This window comes from Monodon monoceros, unplaced genomic scaffold (assembly GCF_005190385.1).
Source record: "Monodon monoceros isolate NGI ecotype Baffin Bay Population unplaced genomic scaffold, NGI_Narwhal_1 Super_Scaffold_12, whole genome shotgun sequence".
NCBI classification, from domain to species: domain Eukaryota; kingdom Metazoa; phylum Chordata; class Mammalia; order Artiodactyla; family Monodontidae; genus Monodon; species Monodon monoceros.
This window is the reverse complement of record NW_021703768.1, coordinates 142,381,870-142,403,595: the sequence shown is the minus strand read 5'-3', so window position 1 is coordinate 142,403,595 and position 21,726 is coordinate 142,381,870. Positions and strand designations below refer to the sequence as shown.

At 36.7% G+C, this 21,726-nt stretch overlaps 1 protein-coding gene across 3 annotated transcripts in view; it reads right to left on the bottom strand.

The window, feature by feature from the left end:
• Window positions 1–21,726, bottom strand: part of TENM2 (teneurin transmembrane protein 2) — a 1,209,082-nt gene that overhangs the window by 904,355 nt on the left and 283,001 nt on the right. For all 3 annotated transcript variants that reach the window (XM_029218183.1, XM_029218182.1, XM_029218184.1), the window contains one exon: window positions 16,237–16,512. In XM_029218183.1, the coding sequence (XP_029074016.1) occupies window positions 16,237–16,512 (276 nt within the window). The remainder of the gene's footprint in view (window positions 1–16,236; window positions 16,513–21,726) is intronic.

The window sequence follows — 21,726 nt, the reverse complement described above, 5'->3', positions numbered from 1 at the left end:
TTTCTCTTTCCTTTTTTCATTTTCTTGCCTTCTTTCCTATTCTCCCTATCACAGTTTTGTGACTCATCTGATAAACAATGTGCTACACAATGTAGAAACATGTATAAGATGTCCATGTCATCAAGATTTCTTACAGTATATTAGAAAATGATTCTTCCTTCTTTATACTTGAATAGGAAATATTATAAAGGATCTGTCCCCTGCCCCCTAGCCAAGGACAACCATTTCTCTATACTAAGGGATGACTCCATGTTTTCTCCAGCATCATCAGGTGACCACTGCCTTAAATAAGAGAAATAGATTGACGATATCGCTGCAGGATCAACAGTGAACCTGCGCACCAGGGTTAAGCCACACCCCTCCTAGTTCTTCTAATCCCATCAAGAGGGGTTAAATGCCACTGGGTTCCAGAGGTCCATCTCTCCTTATCACACACCAAAAGCCTTGCCTTCACTCTCCATTTTAAGTCCTTATTATGTACTTTATCACTGAAAAACATCTCAACCATATCTCCAAAGGCACATTTCATGTTATTGCTCCAATGGAAATCCTACTCTTCCTGGAATTCTGCTTCTCCCAGATTGTGCTCAAGAGGTGGCAGTTTTTCCTTCCTGTGCCTTCAAACCATTAGGCCACGCTCCCTCAATGCTCTGTACATGTGCTCAACACTGAATCTCTTGCCATCTGATTACAACACACATTACCTCTCATTCACTGACACCATATCTCCCTCTTGCCATCACTCCTCCGTCTTTCTGGATAATTTTAACGACCGGCTGTCTATCACTCACTCACTACTCCTCCTGTCTGCAGTGGTGGCTATTTCAGTACACAGATAGGTGATTCTTCCAACACTTTCACTTCCATTTATGTGAACTGCTCTTGCTGCTCCTCCTGTCTGCCATCCAGCTTCAGCCACTCACGCTCATGGTCCTATCTTGTCATTGTTGATAAGAACAACCCTTCCTTAATCTCAGTTTCATGCAACCCACTTTCTAATTAGCACTGCCTACTTTCGTAGCTCAGTCTCTCTCATACCCTGACCCCATTATCTTTTGACACCCATGTGTCCCTCCAATCAATTGATTTTACGACCATCTCTCACCCTATGATGTTCTCATTCTCATCCTTACTTAGCTTAACTTTCAGGGTGAATCATTATGACTATTATAAATACTCCTTGTACTCACTTACCCCTCTATTGCATTATGGTGTTTGGTACTGGCTTGGTAAAACCAGAGCCCAAGGTACATCAAACACTACCTACTTTGTGCCTGGGCACGTTAGTAGAATGTGGCCAAACACACACACACATCCGACCATGAAAAGTAGTAAATGGTAGTGTCTTCATTCTACTAGCAATTTCTTCTCATTTATCTTCTCTCTTTAAAATTTAACACCTCCCCCCCCCATACTTTCTCTCAGCTGATGACCACAGTTCACACATCACTGAGAAAACAGAAGTAATCAATGCAGAAATTCTCCAGAATTCCATCAGAGGTCTATCCACCTGCCATAATCTGTCCTCTCTCTTTACTATAGGTGAACTTCCCATCCTCCTCTACTTGTGAAAGACATCCCATTCTCTTCTCTAGCATCAACTGATCTCTTCTTCTCTATTGGATCACTCTCACCCATCACACAAATATACAGTTCCTTCTTATTAAAAAAAAAAAAAAAGCTCTCTTGACTCCCCTCCTTGGAGTTGCAGCAGAGCTCATGGAAATTGTTGTCTCTATTTGTGTCTTTAGTTCTTATCACCCTGTTCTCTATTAATGCTGCCACAATCCGTCTTTCACCATTTTCCACTCCAAAATTTGTTCCACTTCAGTTTCAGTTGACTGAATTTACTATTTCAGTTGGGACAAAATCATACCTCCAGTCAAAGCCTTGGCATCATCTTTTTCTTTTCTTCTCCTTTCTTTTCTTTTTTATTGTAGTAAGAACAGATAACATGAAATCTACCTTCTTAACAAAATTTTAAGTGTGCAGGACACTACTGTTAACTATAAGCACAATGTTGTACAGCAGATCTCTAGAACTTACTCATCTTGCATAACTGAAATTGTATATCCATTGAACAGCAACTCCCAATTTTCCCCAGGCCCCCAACCCCTAGGGGGCAACCCCCATTCTATTTTCTGATTCCATGAGTGTTACTACTTTAGATACTTCATATAAGTGAAATCATGAAGTATTTGTCCTTTTGTGAATGGCTTATTGCACATATCATAATGTTCTTAAGGTTTATTCATGTTGTCACATATGGCAGGATTTCCTTAATTTTTTATGGCTGAATAATATTACATTGTATGTATATACCATATTTTCTTTATCCATTCATCCAGTGATGGACATTTGATTGTTTCTACATTATTCAATCACGAATAATGCTACAGTGACAAGAGCTGCATACATCTTTTCAAGATCCCAATTTTCATTCCTTTGAACAAACAGCCAAAAGTGGGATTGCTGCATCATATGGCAATGCCATTTTTAATTATTTGAGGAATGTCATGTTGTTTTCCATAGAGGCTACACCATTTTACATTCCCAACAACAGTGTACAAGAGTGCCAACTTCTCTGTATCCTTGCCAACACTTTTATCCTTTTTTTAATGCATAGTGGTCATTTTAACAAGTGCAAGATGATATCTCATTATGATTTTGATCTGCACTTCCTTATTAGTGATGTTGAGCATTTCTTCATATACTTCTTGGCCATCTGAATATATTCTTTGGAGAAAGCAAAAGCTTTTCCTCTAAGATTAGGAACAAAGCAAGAATGCCCCCTCTCACCACTTATATTTTACACAGTACTGCACGTTCTAGCCAGAGCAATTAGGCAAGAAAAAGAAATAAAGGCATTCAGATTGAAAAGGCAGAAGTAAAATGATCTGTTTGCAGATCTTACATGTAGAAAATCTTAAAGACTCTACAAAAAAAACAGGTAGAAGTCAGAAATGAACTCAGTGAAGTTGCAGGACACAAAATCAACATATAAAAACCAGTTGCATTTCTGCACACTAACAGTAATCTATCTGAAAAGGAAATTGATAAAATAATTCCATTTATAATAGCATCAAAAAGAATAAAATACTTAGGAATAAACTTAACCAAGAGGTGAAAGACTTGTATGCTGAAATCTACAAAATCTTGATTAAAAAAATGAAAGAAGACACAAATAAATGGCAAGACAGTCCATGTTCATGGACTGAAAGACTTAATATTGTTAAAATGTCCATACTACCCAAAGCAATCTACAAATTCAATGCAATCCCACTCAAAATTCCCAATGACAGTTTTTTACAGAAATAGAAAAAGCAATCCTAAAATTCATATGGGACCACAAAGGACAGCAAATAGCCAAAGAGATCTTGAGAATAAGAGCAAAGCATCACATTTCCTGATTTCAAAATATATTATAAAGCTACAGCAATCAAAACATTATGTTACTTGTATAAAGACAGCCATATAGGCCAATGGGACAGAACAGAGAACCCAAAAATGAACTCATGCAAATGAAGTCAACTGATCTTTCACTAGGGTGCCAAAAATACAGTGGGGAAAGTACAGTCTCTTCAACAAATAGCGCTGAGTAAACTGGATATTCACGTGCAAAAAATGAAATTGAACACTTATCTTTCACCATACACAAAATTCAACTCAAAATGGATTAAAGATTTAAAGACAAGATCTGAAACTGTAAAACTACTAGAATAAAACATAGAGGAAAACATCGTGACATTCGTCTTCGCGACTACTTCTTGAATTTGATAACAACAAAAGCACAGGCAACAAAAGCAAAACTAGACAAGTGGGACTACATCAAACTAAAAAGCTACTGCACAGCAAAGGAACTATCAAGAGAATGAAAAGGCAATCAATGGAATGGGACATAATATTTGAAAATCATATATCTGATAAGGAGTAATGTCCAAAACATATAAAGAACTCCTAAAACTCAATATCAAAATACAGATAACCTGATTAGAAAATAGGTAAAGGATTTGACAGTCACCTTTGACACCCCTTTTTCACAAACGTATTGGCCAATACACCTAGAAATACTACTACCTCTACCTTCAAGATATACTGAGAATCAGACCATTTATCACCACTGTCATTGGTCCTAGACACTATCATCTCTTGTCTTGGTTGTTGCAAGAAATAACTCTTTACTCTTCCTTCCCTGCCTTTCTCCTTGTGTGAGCTCATTTTCTTCCATGTATATATACAAAGAGACCACTGCCATGCTGTTGAATCTCAAACTGAGGTCTCTAGTTCAGACCTCACCTCTAAGTTCCATTTTTAATAATTACACAACTAACCGCATTACCTTTCTACTTGGATGTCTTATGTTACTTAACAGTATCCAAAATGAAACTCTGGTTCAGCCCCCAAATCCTATCCTTTCCAAATATTCCCCATCTTAGTAACCAGGAATCCCTTCAATCATTAAAGTCAGTAATTCTTGATAGCTCTTTTTCATTGGCACCCACATTCAAACCAGCATCAAGTTCTATATACTGTATTTCCAAAATGTATCTCGAATCGTTTACTTCTCTATCTTGATGAAGTCTGCACCATTTCCCCTCAGTTCCAAAACAAATGGATAAATAAAATGCTAAAGAATTCAAAGGAGTGGAAGTTCATATATAGTTAAAGAGACCAAAATAGTTTCCCAGAGTACTTGGCATCTTAAATAATTCTTTGACGATGTAAGGAAATGTGATAGATGGGCAGGTTTGGGGATAACAATGAAAGCACAGGGAACAGGTCAAACAAAGACACCAGAGGAAAGCGTATGCTCTGGAAAAAATAAGTAGTCCAGTTGGGTTGGAGCTGAAAATATATTTAGAGGAGAAGTGGGAGCAAGGGCTAAAAACATAAAATTGGACTATATTGTGGAGGGCCTGAAATACCACAGAGGGACAGATTAAGTTGATTTGTATACTTCCTGCCTTCCCAATGTGCCTTGCTGTTCACAGCCATAAATGTGTATCAGCCGAAGTGGAAGACAGCCCATATTCTCTTAATTGCTCTGCATTTCACTAGGGTCTTTTCCTCTCTGAATGTACTAGGGGATGCCCCAGAATACAGAACTTTTTCTACTCTTTTTTTCCCTATAACATCAATTATTAAGCAACACTCTATATTAGCACAGCCATATGCTTATTATAACAGTAATTGCTTCCCCATGATTATTTTCAGAGTATTTCTTTATGTACTGAGATATTTATCTTGCATGCAGAACTACCTATTTTGTAAAAATACCAATAGCTGGAATACCACTGTGTTTATGATTGCTATCCTCATTGAATCAAAGGCACCATAGATGGAGGAAGTTTAAGAATATTTAATACATCATTTACTTGATTTTATCTCCTCAAGGTGCCTTGCAGATTGTCTTAGCAGATGTGAATTTCCTTTCATCATGTGGAATGCAATTCTATCCTTGGTTTGTTATAAATTAACAATCTGAAGTAAAGTCCTGCATTCTGAGCAACAGCTGAAATATTCAATACGGAAAAAAATTCCCTACCCTACTCAGAGTTAGCTTCTCTTCTTTGGTTAATGCAACCACTTAAAATGGTTTTCCAGCTTTCAAGCCTGATAGATTACATGTGTGTGTGTATGTATATACATATACATATATATTTCTATTGTATATATATTTCTAATTTCTATTCCACAGAAAATAAGTCATATGATTTTGAGAATGTAGCCAAATGATTTTCATACCTATAAATGAACATTTTAAACCATCTGTAGAACTAACAAAGCACAACAGGACTTACTCTGGGGTCACTGTAGGCACTGTAAAAAGTTAGTACAAACTAAAAAATGAGAAGGATGATTCCAATATCTTCTCACCTGGAGAGCGTATCTAAATCGTAAAATAAGAAATACAAATAGACAATAAACGCATGATTAGTTGCTCAGCCTTACTTGTATTCAAATAAATGATAAAAATATTTTCATCAATAAATAGGAAAAATATTAAGATAGTTTTCAGTGACTTCTGAGCACAAGTGTGTGTGTCAGGTCATTTGTACATAGTGCTGGTGCAAGAGTAAACATTCCTATAAAGAAATTGGTGGAAAATGATTACCATTTTAAATAACCATGTATGTACTAAATCTTCTAGGAATTTATTATAAGAAAAGAATTTGGGATGTGCACAGGAATTTAGCTACAAGGATTTTACTCATCATACTACACTTTATTGTTTCTAAAAAAAATAACTTAAATGTCCACTGAAAGAAAATTGAGGAAATGTCTCATGCTACAAAAATTCTATGAACCCCTTAACTATTGCAGAAATTAATGTCATGGGGAAAAGTTTATAATAATAGATTTACTGGGAAAAAAACATGATGCCAACTCTGTACAAATATTTACACTGCATACACACATATACACACAGCACACAGACTGCAAAAAATATGCACCAAAATATTAACCATGGTTATTTCTGGTGTCAAATTACATGTGGTGATACACACACATACATGGATATTTTCATATATTTTAGATATACTTTGCAAAAGTATGTAGTCTCCACATATGTATATTTATGTACATATATTGTGTATTAAAATATGTTAATATTATGTATTATTTATATCTCAATTCGGACATTATAAAGAATTAACAAAAAAAAATTGGCTTCTTCCAGCAATTATTAGTACTAAAGTAAAAATTGGTAGCATTAGCATTCCATTTTATTTTAAGAGTCCAGATGGCTGAGAATCTTTAGAAAGCAATGAAGAGGACAACACTTTGTATCAAATCCTATGGAACCTGGTAAATATATTTACTCTTACTTAAGAAGAAAGACTGAAAGTTGCAAAACGTGATACTCATCTTAAAATGTTAGAAAAAGAACAAAATATACTCCAAAAATTAAAATGAGAGAATTATGAAAATGAACTTAATGAAAAAAGATAAAAACTAGAGAAAAGTATAAAGACAAATAGAAAGCTTGAAAGAAAAAAATAAATATATCTCTTTCAAGACTGATTTTTGTAAAAGAATGAGGGATAAAAATATAAAGGATTAGGGATGAAAGGGAAACAACACAGTTACAGAGGAACTTCAACAAATTACAGGAGAATATGATTCCAGAAGAGCAACAAGGATATAGAAACAGAAATAATCTTCAAGAAACTATTAATCAACCTGGAATAGTTCTAGCCAAAGTTCACCTACAACACACTAGCTGTTCCTTTAAAAATAATATTATGACCTGTTTTCCCTGTCCATAGCAATATTTGATGCTATTTTATTATTTAATCATGTGATTTAAAAGTAATAAACACTGGAGTCTGGCTGTTGTAATACTGTACTATATGTGCAAGCATAACGGATTCCTCTGTAAGGAACATTCTCTGTACTCTGTGAGCTTCAAATTGATGCTTTTTCAAATTTTAATATGTTAATTATAAATATTCAATGTTCATATGCTAATCAGGGATTAATTTTTCCTACTGAAATGCCAAGAAGAAGGGCTCTATGTAATCCAGAGATTTCTTGGGTCCTCCTACTTAGATTACAGCTTCTCTCTCTGATATCACTGCTTCTAATTTTGTTACCTTCCTGTCCAAACGTGTGTGTGTGTGTGTGTGTGTGTGTGTGTGTGTGTGTGTACATGCGTGTGTGCTTTAATTAGATGCTTCCTAAAACATTACTGTTCCTGCTCAAATAAACTTTTAGTTGTTCTCTAACTCTCCTTGGTCAGACCATAACTCAAAGCTCTTGGTCATCTAGTTCTTACACCTCTACTGTTATATATCTACTGCTGTCCAGTGAAATTACTATGTTCCCATTAGTCTGACTTGAGTTGGAATTTTGGGGAAGACAATGTTCCTGAAAAATCATCATCATCTTTGCACCATCTCCTCATTCCCCAACCACCATACACATTGGTTTTCTTTCATTTAGAATATCCATCATCTCATTCCCACTTATATGAGTTCTAATCCTCATTTACAACCTAATTACAACTGTCTCCTTAAAGGTGCCCCTACTATACCAGTCAGCTGATACATCCAATGTTTATATTCTTATTTCTCTACTGAGAAGAGACAGGGATTTCTCTATAAATGTATAGGGGTGCTTGCTTTCTTCAATAAACAGCAAAGTAAATATTGTTATCTATCCATAAAAGAACTGGAAGCTGACACAGGGAACTGAGAGAAGAAAATGGGAATTGTATCAAAAAAAGAGTAAGGTATGATTGGTACAGACAGCTCTGAACAACAAGAAAGACAATCTGTTAGGTTGCCACAAGATAATGGATTATCCAAATATTCCAAGGAGAGACTGCTGCTTAGACTTCATCTCCTGGGAAATAAAATGTCTAAAACAATAGTCACTTAACATTTTGTTATATATCTACATCAACATAAAAATTTTGGACACACTTCCAATATATACATTTCTGCATTTATGTACTCTACCATATATGTGTGTGGGTGTGTGTACATACACTAATACATTACATGCACTATAAAATACACTCAAAAAATAGAAATTTTAAAGGATAAAGGAAAAGAAATGTACCTTTAAATAAAAGCTTTAATTTTTTTCTGCAACCCAGTGAACCATGATGTTCAAATCACATTTTGGAAACATGATCCCACCAATTTTAACAAGAGGGTTGAATGAAAGAATAAAGAAATTAGTTCACTGATGGGGTGATCTTTGCTAGATGCAGGGTGAGGGGGGTAAAGTATTAGGGAAAGAGATCATGACTGGGAAGGGAGGAGAGATAGAGAAGAATACATTTTATGCTGCAACTGAATTAGCCTCCCCACCAAATCACATATGATTTCTCTGACAACTCAAACTGGTTCAGGGTTGCCAAGAGGCAAGAGTTCTTATGTGGGAATTGAGAGAAAGTGGGCTCTGTTACATTCATTCTGAGGTACACGGATGGAACGGTATACTTGGAACAGTGGCTTGAGGCCTTAAAGTGACCAACAGAGCTCAAGTTAAAAGAAGGTCAGCACAGGTCTCTCTTTTCTCCTTCTCCTAAAACTGTACACTACAAAACATCAACAGTACTCATTCTGGCATTTTCATAAATACCCTTATGATACCATTTCCCTGGCATTTGATGAATTTCTATTTCCTGATATCCATCCCTCTCAATAACATCCTTCCTCCCAACTGAAATCCATGCACACACAACACAGACACACAAATACAAAGAGACACACAACAGCTTTGTATAATGTTGAGCATCCAACAGCTCAACTTTTTTTCAGAAATTTTTTTCAGAAATAAAATAAGGATCCCCCAGACTGAAGTGTCTCCTCATGTGTGATTACTTACTTTTTGTCAATACTAAATAAAACAGAACATAGTTTTATCAGCATCACATACGTTGTGTGTATTAAAATATGCATATTTAACCAATGTGCATTACCTCCCAAATACCAATTTTCTTCTTCTAAAAAAAAATATTTCAAAGATCATTTTGGATCAGTGAATGTGTGGTAGTGTAATTTCTTGCATAAAATACACTATAAAGAAATATTCCCTGAACCTTCTTGTGAGCCTAGCTCTCTCCACGTAAATCCACAACCTCCTTTTTCACATTTAACACAAGCATAAATAGTATTGCTATACTGTCGATCTCTTCTACCCACTTCAGGCCAGGCCAGTATAAAACTCCACGAATGGAGTTTCCAAAGAATGCTAACTCAAATATTTCAATCCCTTCCATTAGTAAACATGCTTGTATTTCAATTATCTTCTCTCCTTCACACATATCCTTAGGATACAAAGAGAACTGGGAGTATATTGTACTGTGATTCAGAGCCGTCCCTGAACAATACTTGGATATCCTGCTTATCCATGTAGACGAACGTTCCTTAGTTTGTGGAGCACGATTTCTGACCCCCTTTTTCCCAACTCAGCATAACCCAACAACGCTCCTAGTCTTTCTCTTTTGGGGTGCTGGAGGTCTTCATGTATCACTGCATTTTCCTCTTCTAGTCTTTACTTTATTGTTTTTCACTTCATTATAACAGACTCCATAAACCACTCGCCTGACCAAGCTGAACATAGTACGAAGTCATTTTCCTCCTCTTTGAATGGCTTCCTCCTGAAAAGCCTCAGAGTTTTCCTTAATCAGCTGAAGTAGCTAAAGTTTTTTTTTTTTACATCTTTATTGGAGTATAATTGATTTACAATGGTGTGCTAGTTTCTGCTTCATAACAAAGTGAATCAGTCACACACACACATTTGTTCCCATATCTCTTCCCCCTCGTGTCTCCCTCCCTCCCACCCTCCCTATCCCACCCAGCTAGGTGGTCACAAAGCACCAAGCTGATCTCCCTGTGCTATGCAGCTGCTTCCCACTAGCCATCTACTTTACGTTTCGCAGTGTATATATGTGAAGTAGCTAAAGTTTTTAAAGTACGTTCTCCCTCCATCTATTTCCTAAAAGTCCATCTAGATACTTTTACATTAAAATAACTTAAATATATGTGTCAAAATTAAAGGTTCTGACCTTAACTGTTCAATACATCAGGGCATCTACTTCAGAAGATGGGGATGGCGTATCACCCACTTAGCCTCCCCCGGCCCACACATACAGTTACTTTATTAATTTCCATGCTAAATTGATTTTCATTTGATTTAATTTTATTGGAACCCCTTTAAACTATTTTAGAAATTTGGTAGAGCAAAAGTAAACCCATTTTACAGATAAGCCAAACTTACAGAAAAGAAGTAACATCACTATGCTAAACACATGTTAAATTAAGCTACAACTGCTGGTTTCTAGCTTTCTTTCTACATTTTTATGAACTCCGATTTCCCTAAAGTTTGTACATAGGTCAAGTTTGGTCATTCAAGTGCTACAAAGGCTAAGGCAGACCTTAACTGATAGGAGTAGTGTGGAGGGAGCTCAGATGAACTAGATGAAATGGGCTTGTCTAGAGCTGCTATGGTTACTGCTTCTATGCCTGTTTGTCCAGAGGGAAACCTGGACAAACGTTAATGAGTCTTGTACACTGCAAGAGAAGCCAAAAATGAAAATTTCTAATATGAAATCTCCCCTTCTTAAGATGTTGATTAGTAATGTACAATGTGTTAAACACTGCACTGACCAAATGATATAACTCACGGGCTAGATTCGCTCGTGGACTATACATAGTTCATCACCTCTGTAGCTGGTGACTATTCCGTGACTCACTTACCTCTACCTTCTACTGCTTTAACATTCCTCAAACTGAGTTTAGGGAAACCGTGAAAGGACAATCTTCTAGGCAGTTCCTTCAGCTAGTACCGAATAATACTGAACATTACATCACCAGTAACCTTTTCTCCTTTGTGTATAATCATATAGACGTAATAGGTACATATCTGCAATTTCTGTTCTATTTACAAATGTATCACTTGAAATTTTCCCCTTCCCCTCACACATCCCAGTTTCAGAATGGGTAATTGAAATGTCTCATTACTTTTCATATGCACTTCTCAAATCCTGTCTGATTTGATTTTAGGTTCTGAGCAATTCATCCTGATTCAGTTGTGTGTAGAAAATATATACTATCGACTTCCTTAGTTTTTACTCATTTTATTTAATACTTGATTACATCTCTCCCCCATCTTTAAATTTAATTTGATCCTTGACAAACAACAACTAAACTAAAAAGTGACCGAGCAATAAGCAAAAAAGTTAAGAGTTTTCTTCTCAGTTAAGAGGCTTCCAATCGCGAACTGACACGAACATGGTGCGTCTCAGCTGGTTACTGCCTTTGCTCTTAACTGAAGTCAAAGTACAGACATCAGAAACTCAGCAGCTTAAAAAGCAAATGATTATCCACCAAGCCCAATGTCTCCCTGAAGGCCTGGAGATTACATGTGTAATAATCAGGCTGCCCTTGCCAAAAGTAAGGCTTAATGCTTCATTTTCTTTTATTGTATTTATTGAATGCAGCCATTGCTTGATAGCCCCTCTGAGCATTAACAAACATGAAAGAAACCGCCAAAGGAAAGAAAGAAATATATAAATAATGAAAAACCATGCCACTAAAGTTTATAATCTGGAACATGCAGTCCTGGAAATCAGGCACATACTCTTACACTCCTTCAAGTACTCTGTTCTACTTTACAGTTACGCAAGCACTGCTTAATATGCCAAAAACCTGAATCTCTGAGGTCCCATTTAGATGCATTTGCAAAATACCAATCAGTTTGCTTCTTGCTTCTGTATCATGCCATGTGACAATGCGATATTCCTAAATTTTGTTTCTGTTTCTATATTATTATCAGCTGTATTTTAACACTGTGATAATCATATATTTAGGACTCCCCTGAATAACTTTTTGTAAGATAAGGTGCCCCTAGAGCCGCTAGTATGTGGACGTGCAGGGAACTGGACCAGAGTTATTAAAATCAAATCATCCTTGCATTTAGGAAGAGACAAGACTAAGAACCTGCGACATTTGGTGCTCACGTCCTTCACTTTTTTTCTATCCGTGATAACTCATTTCACATTCTTCTTTATAAGTGCTGCTCTTTCAAATTTGAAAGTATAAAAAGAAAGATAAAGTTTAGAAACGCAATTTGAAGTAACGGTTATCCAAAAGGGATTAAAGTGTGATTTTTGTTTTATTTTTAAGGGATTGAGGAACATTTTCTTTAGCTACCATGGAAGTTTTTTCCCATAAAATCTGGCTGAAAAAGAAATCATCCACATATCAACATCAAAAGTACAACTATTACCCTATGATTTTGTACTTACCTCTTTAACTATTCCTACTCTGAACATTTTTGCTTTTGTGAAGAGCAAAATTATGAGCTCTTGGCTATCACTGTCTGGTGCTGTTAGTAAGATTTTATATTTGTTCCGGGCACTCTCTGTAATTTTTACATGTGGCTTGGGGGCGGGGAGAAAGGAGTAGAGCGGATTATAAAACACAAAATAAATTTAAGAATATGTAAGAGGAATAGAGTGGGAGAGAAATAGAAACCCACTGGCAGGTCTTGGGTGTGTTTGCTTACAGGATACTCTAACGTAAAATCTACTGAGGAGCTGCTTTTTGAAGAGAAAGAAAGAAGACTTATGAAACTCACCTCCTAGGACAAATGAAGGCCATGTAGTTGGAGGTAACGATCTACAGACAGTGTCCTGGTACTAAGGGAACGCCTGTCTCCCATCTGAGTTCACGCCCCATGTCTCCATTAACCTGCGACGAATACCTGGGTGCACTCAAGTTCTCTTGAGGAGAGAGGAACACTACAGACCTCTTCCAAGAGGACTCACAATCTAATAGCACCTGGGTTCCCCAAACACACTTCACACAAATCCATTAGGTGCCGAGAGCCAGCCTGCTTTATAAATGCATTTATAGGACAAATTCACCTGTGTGTTTGGCGTGATGGGACTTTCAAGTTACTGGTTACTAGTAGGTCATTTCTGTCACAGCAGCACGTACGAAGAACTGTTGACAGTTAGGGGTTTTTATTACATGAGTTTGAAGGTTGGATCCATATTTTAGGTTATAGAAAGCCAAGTTGATTTTTGAGATATGTCTTTACTTGCTACCTATGCTTAGCAAAACCACACTAGGAATTTTTTAAGGCAATTTTAAATAAGCGCTGTGAAAATCTCTGTACCCCAAGATCCCACCATAAAAATGAAATAAAAATACATGGGGTCCAAAGAAAAGATTCATTCCATGGCCACATATCCTTAAAATCTAAAATGGAATTGGAGGGCTTCTTTCTCAGAGTATAGATTCTCGTTACTTCCTCTTCAAGAGAAGCATATCTAAAAGGTTATTGATTTGGTTCTGAAGGACATAGTGTTTATTACGGAGGAAGCCATGGCGGAGTACGAGTGTGAGAAATTAATGATGGCTTTGTAAGTGTCCATGCTGTGGTGTGGAACCAGTGGGGCAACTGTCAATCTATATGATAATACATTCCCAAACTTCATAAAACCAGTGAGGTGAAAACACATTGATTTTTGGGGGGGAGCTAAATAGAATTTATCAAAAAGAAAGGGCAAGAAGTTGACTGAAGTTAACACCTCAGGCTGCAGAGTAGCTCACACCTCACTTTTTATTTGGTTGAGGAGTTTATGATGTGACGTGTACAATTTCTTGTTTTTATTTCTGGCCCCCAAGGAGAAAAGAGCATGTGTCATACACATCTTTGGAATCTGTGAACTATTGAAAAAAATTTAAAAAAAGGAAACACATTCTATCTGTACATTTTTAAATAACCATCTATCACCTAAGCTTGAACTCTGGCTTCAGAGTCCCCCCTTCATGCTCTGCCAGATTCAGGAACAAAAGAACGGCTTCCTGGTTCTAAGTACATTATCTAAGTTCTTTATGCAATTCTGATTGTATTAGAACTAGCATTACAGGGAAAAATCGCCACACTGTATCTAAGGGTTTATTTCCTATCAGTACACAGGGATTTATACAGAGTGCCGCAAGGTGAAAACTGAATATGTTTCAAATGATATTGGAAAAAAGCAACTACTGTTGGTTTACATCTTTACCTGTAAAATCCCCTCAACTCTAACAGTTGTAGGTAAATTCAAGGCAAGCCTTTTTGCTCCCTTTTCTTCTCTGGAAACCTCCCCTTATTCGTTGAGTTTTTAAGATGTATACAGCTTAAAAAAGAAAGGGTGTGAATTCTAGGAATATGTATAAATAATTCTTTATAGATGGTGCCCATGAGACCAGCGAGAATTCCAACCATGGAACATTTGCTAAGATACCTTGTTTAAGATATGCCGTAAATTCTTGGATTACAAATGATTTTATTTATTAGGCAACCAAAGTGCCTCCATTTAAATAGTACCTGACACACACTGAAGTGGAAAAAGTACATCAGTAAATGGATTCAATGTATGCCTTTATGAAAACTTCTGAAAGTAATTTCCCAACAAATAAGCACCTTTAGAGTGCTGAATGTACCAAGTGTCAGAATTCTGTTAAAATTCAAAAGGAGTCAAGTGCAGATTTTTCCTTGAGAGGACACCTTGATTAGCTACCTGAACTGAGACATAAGGAAGACACATCCCCTTGTCCTCACTGTAGAATAAATTATTTCACAATTAAACATAAATTTAAATGCAACACAGTGACATCTTTTAGAATATATGCAACTTACCCAGGAAATGATGTGTTTTCAACACGGTTTGGAGAATAAACGATATTTAGCTATGCTTTTGTATTTACAACAAGCTGCCTGCCTGCCTGCCAATTTCTTTCTTTTATTTTTTAAAGGCAAGAAAATACTTAGAGCTGCTCTAGTAGAGGTTTATAATATTTATGGAAACCTTCTTAACTGATCTATTTGTAAACATTTTAACGGTAATTCTTTTAGCAAACACACAATATATTCATAACAAACCACATAGCATCTGATGTTTTCTCAATAAATCCACCATACCTAATGCAATTTATCTTTTAAAAAATGTTTTGGACTCAACACGGTTCTGAGTTGCTAAGAAAGCCACAAATAAGCACCTTCTCTCTTTAATGACTTGCTTAGGCTTCCCTATATTTACTGCTTCATGATCGGAAGCATTCAATTTTCAAAATTTCATTAAAACACATCCACAAAGCTGATGGATAAAGCAACAGTGATTTGTGACAGAAGGTGTGGGAAGCCGTGAACCTACATAGGTACCAAGGAGAAAAGCAAACACAGACGAGAATACTTTTTTGAAGACAAGTCTCTTCCTATTTGTCATTATTAAACTCCAGAGCATCTGTCCCAAGTTTGATCTCCAATACGGGTATGAGGCATTGCCGCCTGGAAATGAAAGTCTAAGATACGGTAGGATTCTTAAGAGTTCTTCATGAAACAAAATAACCCAGGGTGCCATTTACTGGGAAGGGGAAATCAATACAAAGACCTAGAAACTTGTGGAGAGAGGACATTTTCTAGGTATAGGTCATAGTTTATCAAGTTGCTTCTTTTGCAATGCAATTGACTTGCTAATAAGACCAACTGACGATGCCTGAATAGTGTGCTATCATCAAAATGTGATTTTAAAATTCTCTCCTCATTTTTTGTGTGTTTGAGGTTTGCTGGTTTATTTTCCCCCAGCTCAGCGTGGGTAGACAAGGTCGATTTAAAAGAAAATGAATGGTTTTTATATGCCTCTTTATTAAAACACAAAAACATCCCAAGCCCCACATTGTGCAGTACCCAGAACATTAAAAAATATTTAAGAAGCAGGCCTACCGTTCTCATCATCTGACTTATTTTCGTTGTCAGAATCAGTCAAGGTAAGGGCCGAGTTTTCACGACTGGACAGGCCGGAACTGCGCCTGGATTTTATCCCTCTCCCCCACAATCGGATGGCATGTTCTGGAGACATCCCTCCCTCTGTATCGGAGTCGGCGTCAGACCCTGTGCTCAGAGAGTAGCCCTGGTGAAGGATCCCCATGTCGGAACAGTAGCCGCTTCGGTGCGGGGAGGGCTCACAGATCCCCAGCTCTGCAAGGGTGAAGTTAGTTCCTAGGGTGACAGCAACAAAGAGACCGATTAAAATTTGTGAAATGCTTTCAAACTTCAAATTTATTCTTACAAAAAGCAGACAGACATTTTCCTGTTCAAAAAATATACCTGATTTGCTGTAGTATACAGCTAAGCAAGAGTATTTAGGATACTGGGGTATATTTGAGAACAACAGCAACAAAAAAGTAAACGTCTAAGATTAATTTTAATCCTAGAACAGAATGCTCAGATTTTATTTGAAAAAATTTTAAGTATTTACTGTTGTCTAGGTAGAACCATGTAGCTGATAAAAACACTGGATTTATAAGAGGAGCTAATATATACCAAGCACGTGCTTTGCTCCAGGCATCTTTTATTCTGCAACTTTTAATTTACATTTAAAATTTTCACAACGACTTTATGATGATCATAATATTACTGGAATCATTCTGTCAATAAGGAAACTGAGGAACAGAGAATTTAAGTGACTTACCCAAGGTCACACATCTAGACTGTAGTAAAACCTGGATCTGATCCTTGAGCAGTCTGTCTTCATGTCAAAGAAGCTTAATCCTCCAATAAATGGGAGTGGTGGCCAGGAGACCTGGGGACCAGTCCTAGCTTTCCACTGGTAAGACTCATTGTGGCAAGTCTCTCTTAACAACTTGAGCCCCAGTTTTCTTTTCTGTAAAATCTGGGTATTAATCTCTTAAATTCCTCTCAGAATCACTGTGTGTTTTATATGTGATAATACATACACCCAAGTTTGTTCTTTTTTTTTTTTTTTTTAAGTGAGTATAGGTAAGGTGTTAATTAAATGAGCATCCTAGAGATAGAGTTAGTCCACTTTCATTTTGTTTTTTAATTAATTGTTCTTGGAGTATAGTTGACTTACAATGTTGTATTAGTTTTAGGTGTACAGCCAAGTGAATATGTTATATATATACATATATATATCTCCATTCTTTTTCAGATTCTTTTCCCATATAGGTCATTACAGAGTATTGAGTAGAGTTCCCTGTGCTATACAATAGGTCCTTATTAGTTATCTATTTTATATATAGTAGTGTGTATATATTAATCCCAATCTCCTAATTTATCACTTCCCACCACGTTTCCCCCTTGGTAACCACAAGTTTGATTTCGAGATATGTGAGTCTGTTTCTGTTTTGTAAATAAGTTCATTTATATCATTTTTAATTAGATTCCACATATAAGTGATACGATATGATATTGTTTTTAAATGGTATCAATTTCTTTTTGTTAACATAATTTAAAACCACAAGTGGGTTTTATCAAGGACAGTGAATGTGTGCACATGTGGGGAGTGCAGGAGTGGGCCTGTGGTTTGAAGGGAAGCAGAAGAGAATAGGCATTTATTGAACACATCTACGCCACCATGTGTTGCGCATGGGGCCAGGTACTCTAATAGGCTTTATCTCATTTCAATCTCATAAAAGCACAGCAGTTTAGGTGTTAACCACTTTACAGGGAAGCTAAATACTGTCTCCAAGGTCACACCTGGGCAAGTGGCAGATCCACGAATCACCTCTACATCTGCAGACCCCAAGCCTACGCTCTCTCTGCAATGTCAAATGGTCTCAATCAAAAACCAATTGGGCAACATTTTTGCACAGTGAATGCTTTATCTATCTGTGTGCTTTAACATTCAGCTTCTTAAAAAGACATTTTAAGGTTTCACTGCATATTAGATGGACTCATGTGGTCCACTGTATTTACTGACATGTAAATCTGATTTTGTAATTCTTACCCAATTTATGGGCAATGAAATAAATGTAATGAAGAAATGCACTTTTATGCTATAAGTGAAGAAAATCTTCTAAATAACACCAAAGCCATGGGCTTACTCACTCGCTATATATTGATTACATTAGAGCCACTCATGTCTCCAAACTCATGATATAATTAACACTATGATCATCTACATTCATGATATCATTTCTCAGATTTTATTTTTAAAAAGCCCCAAATAACTGTTTATATTAACCTAGTATAATGTTAATTTGTGATAGACACAAGTGTTTTTATTCTGAGGCTTTCCTTTCCCTTCTCTACTGCACACTGAACTTCCACAGCCTATTTCACTGTGTAAATGGGATCAAATCCAATACTTGACACAATTGTTTCTGGAGAGTGAAACCTGTTCATTGGAGAGCCAACCCAAGCAAATATTCCTGTTGGGGGCGGGGTCAGTTCCTACTACCTGTCCAGGGAAGAGGGGTGTTTCCACCACCACTCAGTGCAGTTCTAAGTGTTTATTCCCTGGGCACAGTTCCATGATGCTGTCTGAAATTCTCTACCCAATGTGTTCTGTTCCAGTTTGCGTCCTTGGCAATTAGGTATTGTCTTCTAATTGTACACTAAAATGTATATTTCAGTTTCAGTAGTCTATAAAACTAAAGTTACTGAGTTCATATATATCTGATATTATAATACTTTTCTCTCTACTGTTGCTTTTCTCATTCTTCAGTCATTTCATATGAGCATTCTCCCATCTTGTCTTCAGAGCTCACATTCATTCTGGAGGGTCATGAGGGATATTGCTTCCTTTTCCTCCAATAAAGGAAAACAACCCAAACTAAAACATACATGTTTTTATTCCACATGTGGGAATTTTGAGCTCTATGATTCCATTTGAAATGGAGTATGTATGTATTAAGGCAACTTTCCTGATGGTTTTCTCACATCTCATTATCCAGGACTAGCTTCAAAGACCTCCTCAGGAAAAGAGAAACAGCCCTGTGAGCAAAGGAAGCCTCAGCTTTCTGAGGAGCCCACGTGCTCTTCAATCTGGGTATTAGAAGTCATAGACAGGGAGCCTAGGGCATGGGGAACTGTGGAATAAATGCGGTGCCCCTTCTTTGGTTATGACATTTACTTGATGATAAGAAATAAAAATATTTTTCTGTTAAAACAAACTTGAGATCTTCATAAATCAGTGAAAATTTGCATGCATTTTTTCAAGTAATCACAATGTTAGAAAAGAAAAAAGTGTACTTCAAGAGCTTCAACTTCAAGCTTACATACCTGAAGCTGCCAACAAGAAACATTGTAAAGGAAATTGAAGGTATTATACCAAATTCACCAGGAAAAGTTAAATAAGTTCACACTTATAGAAACGCAGGCTTTCCTCTAAAAACAGAATTGTTTCCTCAAAAATATTCCCTTCTAAACTCCTCAGCTTCATCTTCCAACTAGGACCACACTTCCCCAATGTTACCCGCTCCCCACAATTCCTAGTTTGGTATCTTTTTGTCCTCAACAAACTCACAGAAGAGAAACCTCACTCTAAGTACCTGGGGCAGATTTTGGACCAAGTCTTTCCCAAATTTGCTGGTTTAATATATGAAGCTGGAGAGCCATAGACATAGTAGAAAGGAAAGACTGGTCTAACATTTATTAAATCACTCAACAAATATTTATTGTTCCTAGTGCTGTGCTAGGCCTTGGAGATATAACAGTGAGAAGTATAAAAATACAGTCTGTGACATTTACAGTCTAATCGGGAAAGGGGCATTAATCAAAGAATCACATAAAAAAGTACAATCTATACAGTGATAAATACTATAGAGAAAAGGGCCAGGGAGCCATGAAAGGTCATCCGGTGCTCCAACCCTTCATCCTGTCGCAGCTTGCCCACCAGCTGTTCACCTAGTGGTAGACACGAGGGACTGGGAGTTTACTCCACAGAGAAGTTATCACGTCCCCTTCCATTTGCTCTTACCATACCCAGTTTCCCAAGCACTCCTCTATGTGAATTTATTTCAGACAAACATTTTTCATGTATTTTGGCTTAGACGAAGTCCTCATGTTATACCACTTTGCTTAGCATGTAAATAGTACAGGGGAATGTTAATATTATGTCAACTTATTGTTTTACACTTACTTTGCTCATTGATGGAAGACTGATTTGGCTCTAATTCATCTTGTATAATTATGTCTTTATTAAGCTCCATGGCAGCTTTGAATAGAAGAGAGAAACTAGTCACTGTGTGATTCTCCAAGCTAAGGTTTCTAGTGGAAAGCAGTCAACATTTCACTCCTTCTTTACTATCTTGCAGAGGATAAAAAGAGGCACAATACTGCAGCATTCATGGAACACATATTCACCCCCTATCTGCCTCCAACCTCGCTAGATCACTAATTAAAGTGGGTGTGGACGATGTCTCCAACTCCTTCCATCTCAGGTGTGTGTTTTACGGCTGTTGCCGATACACTGCTTAATGTGGCCCCATATTACATTGTCAAGGCCAGAGTCAATATTTTGATAGATGAATGATTACACAAAAGCAATGATATTTATATCATGGAATTTTATTATAATTTAAGGTGTTATCAATGTCTAAATATTGACACTGAGAGAACAGCAATGTCTAAAAACTGTTAGGTGATCAGGATAGCAGAACGCAAGTCTTTAAAAATAACTCCATTGATAAGTCTCTTTTGCTTTAAGTTGTCTTTTTTTTTTTTTTAAATCATAATCTCAGTGTATGACCTGGATCCTTTCCAAAACTTTTTTAGAGAAAAATTTTGCAACAGGTATCAGGAGTCATCCTTTGACCAGCTAATTTTATTTGGGGAAAAAAATCCTAAGGAAGGATGTGTCAGTGCACTGTGATCTTGGCTTTATTTTCTAAGTTTTTCCCAACTTCTCGCATTTTGAAATAACCTTTAAGTAGGAAAAGCACATATGTCGCTAAGTCAGAATTATCATGTCATGGTAATACCAGCGAATACAAATAGCACTGAAAATGTCAGCATTTGAACAGATTTTTACTATGAGGGCAGGAAGATAAAAGTTAACCCTAGTAATGGGGGCGGGTACAATACAGAAAACTTTTATTAACTAAATGTTTACTGTGTGAGTCCCCTGAGTTTAAGAGAAGAAATTTCACACGGGAAAGCAAAAGTTGCTATAACATGAAACTAGTCAATAGTGATCACTTACGAAATTAATCCCCACCTATCCCCACCCACTTACCACTCGTATCTCTTCTCATATCAACCACCGTATTAATGTCTATATCATCAATTAGTTGCTGATAACAGGAAGTAATATGGTGCCAATCTGAGATTAAATTATAAAACTTGTGAAGATGCAGATATCCATGAAATCAATAAAAGTGATGCTAAAAAACACTAGGATCGTAATCAAGGACATAAAATAATGAAGATTTAACAGAATTAAGCTGTTAACAACAGAAAACAGAAATG